The sequence below is a fragment of the Dictyostelium purpureum genome (genome assembly GCF_000190715.1).
Source record: "Dictyostelium purpureum unplaced genomic scaffold DICPUscaffold_107, whole genome shotgun sequence".
NCBI classification, from domain to species: domain Eukaryota; phylum Evosea; class Eumycetozoa; order Dictyosteliales; family Dictyosteliaceae; genus Dictyostelium; species Dictyostelium purpureum.
In genome coordinates this window covers 29,892-36,147 of record NW_003519444.1, presented here as the reverse complement: position 1 = coordinate 36,147, position 6,256 = coordinate 29,892, and the positions used below count along the sequence as shown (strand labels likewise).

Sequence of the window (6,256 nt, the reverse complement as noted above, 5' to 3'; positions counted from 1 at the left end):
TTATTTACTTAAAACGTCATGTAATAAGGCAGCGTTTCTTTAATTAAAATAAAAACAACAAAATGAGAATGATTGTAGACAATAAATACTAATAATAAATTTGATCCTTTATTAAAAGAAAACTTACCAATATATTTATTTATAAAAAAATAATTAAATTTAATTTTATAATTACTTGAAAATTATTATTTTTATTATTATTATTATTATTATTACTAAAAATTATACAAATGAAAAAATAAAAATAAAAATAAAAATAAAAATGTAAAAAAAATATAAATAAATATTAATAATGAAAATAAATATGAATAGAAGAAAAAAAAAAAAAAGAAATGTGGAAAAAAGATATTATTCTATTGAGATAATAATATACTCTTTCCACAAAACAATAATTGTTTAAAAAAATTAATAAAATAAAAAAGAGCAAATTTTTTTTTTAAACAATTTATTTTTTTTTTTTTTTTTTGATTTTTATTTTTTTATTTTTTTTTTTAAAAAAAATAATTTTTTTTTTTTTTGTATGAAAAAATTTTTAGTTAACGCCATGGATCGAATATCCATCTCTAAAAGTTATAACAACAACATAAAAAAAATTTTAGGTCATTTTTTAAAATATTTTTTTTTAAAAAAATAAAATAAAAAAAAGAAAAATTTTAAATGGTTTTTTGCAAAAAGATATTTTTGTTTTTGAAAAAAAAAAAAAAAAAGAAATAAAGATATAAATATATCTATTTTTTTATTCATTTTCATCGAATTTTTTTTTTTATTTTTTTTTAAATATTTTTTTCCTAGGATTAATTAGAGCTTTTATTTTATTTGGAAATGAAAACTTTATTTGGTACAAAAAAAAAAAATGTTATAAAAAAACGATAAAGAAAAGAGTAAAAAGTAAAAAAAAAATTGAAAATCAAGAAATTAAAACACATTTTTTTTTTAATAAATAAATAAATAAATAAGTTTATTGTAAAATTTTAAATTTGTTTAAAATTTAATCTAGTGGGTAGCTTCAGTGATATATTGACAAACTTTAACATCTAATTCTTTGTTATCAGTGACAATATAACCCCATGAATGTGATTGACCTGGTTCAAGGGCATTTTGGATTCTCCAATCTGGTAAGTCGAAACTAATACCATAGTTTGATGTTTGAAGTTCCCAAATATTGTAGAGTTCGGTGTTATTATTTAAACGAACATCGATATGTGAGAGTGGGACTTTACCATTGTTGGTGATTTTACAAGAGTATTGGGTGTTTACTTGTTCACCATTTTTCCATTGGTTATCTTGGGTACATTTGTTATTAACGAAACATACAGATGGGGTAGCTTCTGAAACGATTTTTTTGGTATGGTTTTGTGGAGCAACAACGTTATCAATATATTGACAAACTTGAACATCTAATGGTTTATCTGATTCAACAATATAACCCCATTTATGAGTTTTACCTGGTTGGAGACTGTTTTCAATTCTCCAATTAACTAAATTCCATGAAATACCATAGTTTTCAGTGATAATTTCCCATACATTGTAAAGAGCAGCATTGTCATTAATACGGATATCGATGAATGAATATGGTTCATTACCAATATTTTTAATTTCACATTCGAATTGAGTGTTTGTGATATTACCATTTACCCATGAGTTTGCTTTTTTACATTCATTGGTTAATTTACATTGTGGGAGTTCAGCATTAACAACTGCTTTGAATTGACCTTTTGGTTTTTGATCACAAATGTTAACTTCTAATGGTTCTTTACCATAAACAATATAACCCCAGCTGTGAACGTCACCAAATCCTAATGGACTAGAACGTCTCCATTCGACAAAGTTGAAAGTTTTACCTTTGTCTGATGACTCGACTTCCCAAATTTCTTTAACTTGAGCACCATCGAGATTAATTGCAACATTACCTAATGGATGACGACCAATATTTTTGATATAGCAATTGAATTTTGTAAGAGTTTGACCACTTTCTTGCCATGTTTTAACTCTTTCACATTTATTTTTAGCTGGACATAAACTATGATAGTTATTACCAGTTTGAGATGAATATACTGCTAAAGCTAATTTATAAACAAAGAAAATATTAATATATTTTTATATTTAATTTTTTTTATATTTTTTTATAAAACATACCAGCTATTAAGACTAAAAAGCCTATACCGTAAATAGATTTCCAATGCATTTTTGGATATATTAAATTTAAAAAGTTTTTTTTTTTTCTTTTTTTTAAATTTAAATTAAAGTAATAAATAAATAAATAAATAAATAAATAAATAAATAAATAATTTGTTTTTGTTTTTGATATTTGTTTTAATTTGATGTTTGAAGTTAGTTTTTTTTTTCAATTTATAGATTTTAAAATCTATGAAACAAAAAAATGAATTTTCATTTAATCCCTATTAAGTTTTTGTTTATTTAATATTTTCTACATCATTTTTATATTTATTAATTTCTATTTATATTTTGATTAGTAAATTAAATATTACTATTACATTAAAAAAGAAACTACCCCCAGTCGAAAAAAAAATATTTTCTAAAAAAGTAAATTATAAAAAAAAATAAATTAAAAAATTAAAATACTGGGGTGTGTTATTTCTTTTTTAAATTATTTAAAAAACTAAAATATTTAAATATTAAATTTATGTAATGGGGGTTAAGATATGGATGGGGTGGATTGGTATTATAATTATAAATATTTAATATAGTATTTTTTTAAATGTAAAAACTATTGGAGAAATAATAATAAACTAAATCATAACAATAAATTTGATTTTAATTATTTTTTTTTTTTTATTTTTTTTTTTTAAATACTAAATATTAATATTGTTTATTATTAAATATTAAATATTAATATAATTTATGTAGTTGATGTTTTGTTGTTGTTGTTGTTGTTGTTGTTGTTGTTGTTGTTGTTTTGTTGTTGTTTTGTTGTTGTTGTTGCTTTTTGCTTGTTGTTTGATGTTATTGTTATATTATTATATTATATTATTTTATTTTTTATTTTAATTAATTTAATTATTTTCAACTTGAGAAATACATTTCCATTCGGAATCAACACCTTCCTTCCAGAGGGTGGTTTGGTTATCACCACATGAAACAGCTAAAATATTACCAATAACAGACCAGCTTACTCTCCAAACGATATCGTCGAACTTTGGTAATGGTTTACCAGTCCATTGACCATTTTCATCTTGAGTCCAAACAATAACTGTATGATCTTGTGAACATGAAGCGATTTTAGAGTATGGTAAACCAATATTTGGTGCCCATGCAACATCTCTAACCCAATCTTTATGATCTTCTAATTGCTTATCGAGAATCCATTTATCCTCAACATATTTGAAAATCTTAATTAAATTATCGCATGAACCTGTTACAATTCTTTTAACTGGCATTGGAATTGATGCATTTGTACTAACAACTAATGATGCTGGAATTGCTGCTGGTGCCCATGATACTGAGTTAACACCAATTTGTGATACTTGAATTTTTTGTGGGGCTTCCCAAACATTATCTAAATTTATAATTGTTAATGAATTAGTAACTAAATTACCAATACTACTATAGTCCAACTTCTGCTGTAATTGTCTGAAAATACTTACTATTATAGTTATGAATGGTAACAGTACCATCAGAACTTGCACATGCTAAACATAAACCAAATTCATGTGGGGCCCATGAAATTGAATTAACTGATAATTCGTGACCAGCAAATTGATGAACCATTTGCCATTGGTTAAGTGCAATTTCTTTCCAAATAATAACTTTACGATCATATGATGCTGATGCTAACATTTTACCAAACTTTGGGTGTGCCCAAGCAACTTGCCATACTGGACCTTCATGTCTTTTAATTAATAAAATTTAAAGATAGTTTAAATATGAGGTATAAAAAAAAATTAATATCTATTTAATATTTAACTATATGCTATGAACCAAACCTACCCTCTTAAATCTACAAGGTGTTGATGAGTTTCACCACCAACATCAAAAATTTTAATTAATCTATCGGATGAACATGTAGCTAAAAACTTACCATAATAGTCAAATTGAGCATCATGCTATAAAGGAAATAGAATAAAAATTGAAATTAGTAAGTCCTCACCATATTAATTTAGCTTGAATATTCTATATTTTACATACAATCATATCTTCATGACCTGAATCTACTTGAGTTGTCTAGAATAAATTAAAAAAATTAATATTTTTATTTAGATATAAAAAAGCAATGTGATATTATATAATATATTATAATATTACCATTTTTATTTATATATAAGGTATAGTGAATGAGTTTTATTTGTTTTTTTTTTTGATAATTATAATAATACAGTATCCAATTTAGTTTTTTATTTCTATATTGAATATAACTTGGGATTTATTAATAAATAATAACTAAGAGTGTCGTCTATTTAATAATTATTTATTTATTTATAAAAAAAACTGTGATATATTATTGTTTTTTTGTCAATTATCAAAAACTAATGATTTATAAAATTATAAATTTAAAAAAAAGAAAATAAAAAATTTTTAATATTTTTTTAAAATTTTTTTTAAATTTTTTTTTTTTAAATTTTTTTTTTTTTTTTTTTAATTTTTTTTAATTTTTTTATAGAATTTTGTTGACCATAGAAGTTCACATATATGAAACTTATATAAATAGAAATATTTTATCTGTTTTTTATATCTTGGTTTTATTTATAATAATAATAATAATAAAATAAAATATAATTTTTTTTTTTTATTTTATTATTTTTAAAAAATAATTTAAAAATCATTTAAAAATTATTTAAAAATAATTTTTAAAATTAAATTTTGACTGTATATATATAGGTCGATGTGTGAATTAACACATATATAAATTTGACGAAATTATTATATTAATTCAATTTAATGAAAGCATATTTTATAAACATAAAATGTTTTATTTTTAAATTCAAGATATTTATTAGAAATTTTAAGGGTTATCAAAAACTGATTAACCTTAAATGGGTTATAATTAAAATAAAAAATAATCGTTTTGTAATAAAAGAAAAATCATCTTTTTTTTTTTTTTTAATTTTTTTAATTTTTTTTTTTTTTTTTTTTTTCATTTTTTTTTTTTCAAAACAAAAAACAAAATGAATACCCCAACAAGATTTTTTTGTAATGGTGGTAGCAAACTTTTAAATAATTTAGTTTTAAGTAGTCACAGTAAAAGATTCATTACAAATAATAAAAGATTTATAAATAATGCATCATCATATATTGATAATTATAATAAAAGTAATAATAAATTATTTATAAATGAAAATAGAAATAATCAATTCAAACACCAAAAAAGATATAAAAGAGATGAGGACTATTTTAATTATTTGCCAAAGGATGGCGGTAAAAGTGAAAGTGAAAGGTCAGTATTTGCTTTGCTTGGTATAGGGGCAATTTGTTTATTGGGATATGTACTTTATGACAGTTTAGAGGATATGATTATTGAAAATATTATGTATAATCAAACCATTGCAGAGCTTCGAGCCAATAAAAGTATTATTAAACTTTTTAAAGAGGATTTTAGTGCTCATGGTCTTGGTTTACGTTCACAATTTTCAATAAGAAGAAGTATTCAAGATCCAAGTATATATCATGTAAGTAAAACAATAATAGCAGTATTATCATGTCATAGTAATAACAAATAATTAACTATTGTATTCATTTTATTTAGGTTTATTATAATATTAAAGGCTATAGAGATTTGGTTGGTCATGTAGCAGGTAAATTAAAAAGGGTTTCAATGTTTGGTTTTGAAACTGAAATGTTAAGGGTTGTATATGGCGAAGGAAAAGTTGTTTATGTCATTAGCGAGGATAAGAAATTTGTAAAAACTGTATCAAATAAAGTAAAAAAAATGTTTTCATCTATAGTTCCAAAATCATCACCAAGCAATGATGGAGATACCAACTATACTCCAAACAAACCAAAACCTGATGAACCAAAAACTCCACAAGAACCAAATTTAGGAACTAAAATTTCACAATATTACGATGATTTTTCAAATTATATATCCAAAGAAACACAAGATTTAACAACAAAAATTTCAGAGTTTACAAATGATATAACAAAGAACACTTCAAATGACATTAATAATAAACAAGAGGAAAAGCCTCAGAGTATATTTTCATCAATTTCAAAATATTTTGGTTTATCAAGCGACCCACCAAAAGATAAATAATATAAAATAAATAAAGATTAATAAAATACACAAAATAAACTCTTTTTT

The 6,256-nt window shown here is 22.3% G+C and overlaps 4 protein-coding genes across 4 annotated transcripts in view; 1 reads left to right on the top strand and 3 right to left on the bottom strand.

The window, feature by feature from the left end:
• The window catches only part of DICPUDRAFT_47503 (uncharacterized protein), a 9,282-nt gene extending 9,065 nt beyond the window's left edge, over positions 1-217 (bottom strand). The window contains exon 1 of the mRNA XM_003287629.1: positions 176-217. The gene's annotated coding sequence lies outside the window, so the exon portion shown is untranslated. The remainder of the gene's footprint in view (positions 1-175) is intronic.
• Positions 218-935: 718 nt separating this feature from the next.
• DICPUDRAFT_91957 (uncharacterized protein) lies at positions 936-2,311 on the bottom strand. The gene is made up of 2 exons (XM_003287628.1): positions 2,137-2,311; positions 936-2,063 (listed from the first exon to the last, which is right to left on the bottom strand). Exons 1-2 carry the CDS (start codon positions 2,183-2,185, stop codon positions 994-996), a joined length of 1,119 nt encoding a protein of 372 aa, XP_003287676.1. The 5' UTR covers positions 2,186-2,311; the 3' UTR covers positions 936-993.
• A 703-nt stretch (positions 2,312-3,014) lies between these two features.
• DICPUDRAFT_151816 (uncharacterized protein) lies at positions 3,015-4,266 on the bottom strand (the record flags this gene model as incomplete). The annotated part of the gene is made up of 5 exons (XM_003287627.1): positions 3,015-3,517; positions 3,606-3,850; positions 3,949-4,064; positions 4,147-4,182; positions 4,264-4,266. The coding sequence occupies 5 exons, from the start codon at positions 4,264-4,266 to the stop codon at positions 3,015-3,017; spliced, it is 903 nt and encodes a 300-aa protein (XP_003287675.1).
• An 857-nt stretch (positions 4,267-5,123) lies between these two features.
• DICPUDRAFT_151815 (uncharacterized protein) lies at positions 5,124-6,208 on the top strand (the record flags this gene model as incomplete). Its single annotated transcript, XM_003287643.1, has 2 exons — positions 5,124-5,624; positions 5,702-6,208. 2 exons carry the CDS (start codon positions 5,124-5,126, stop codon positions 6,206-6,208), a joined length of 1,008 nt encoding a protein of 335 aa, XP_003287691.1.
• Positions 6,209-6,256: the final 48 nt, after the last annotated feature.

What these genes read in the sequence shown, in the direction of transcription:
- DICPUDRAFT_91957 (XM_003287628.1), bottom strand. Translation starts at nt 2,185, where the DNA reads ATGCATTGGAAATCTATTTACGGTATAGGCTTTTTAGTCTTAATAGCT. An exon ending in CTTTTTAGTCTTAATAGCTG is followed by an intron (nt 2,064 to 2,136) that starts GTATGTTTTATA and finishes TTTATAAATTAG; the next exon opens with CTTTAGCAGTATATTCATCT.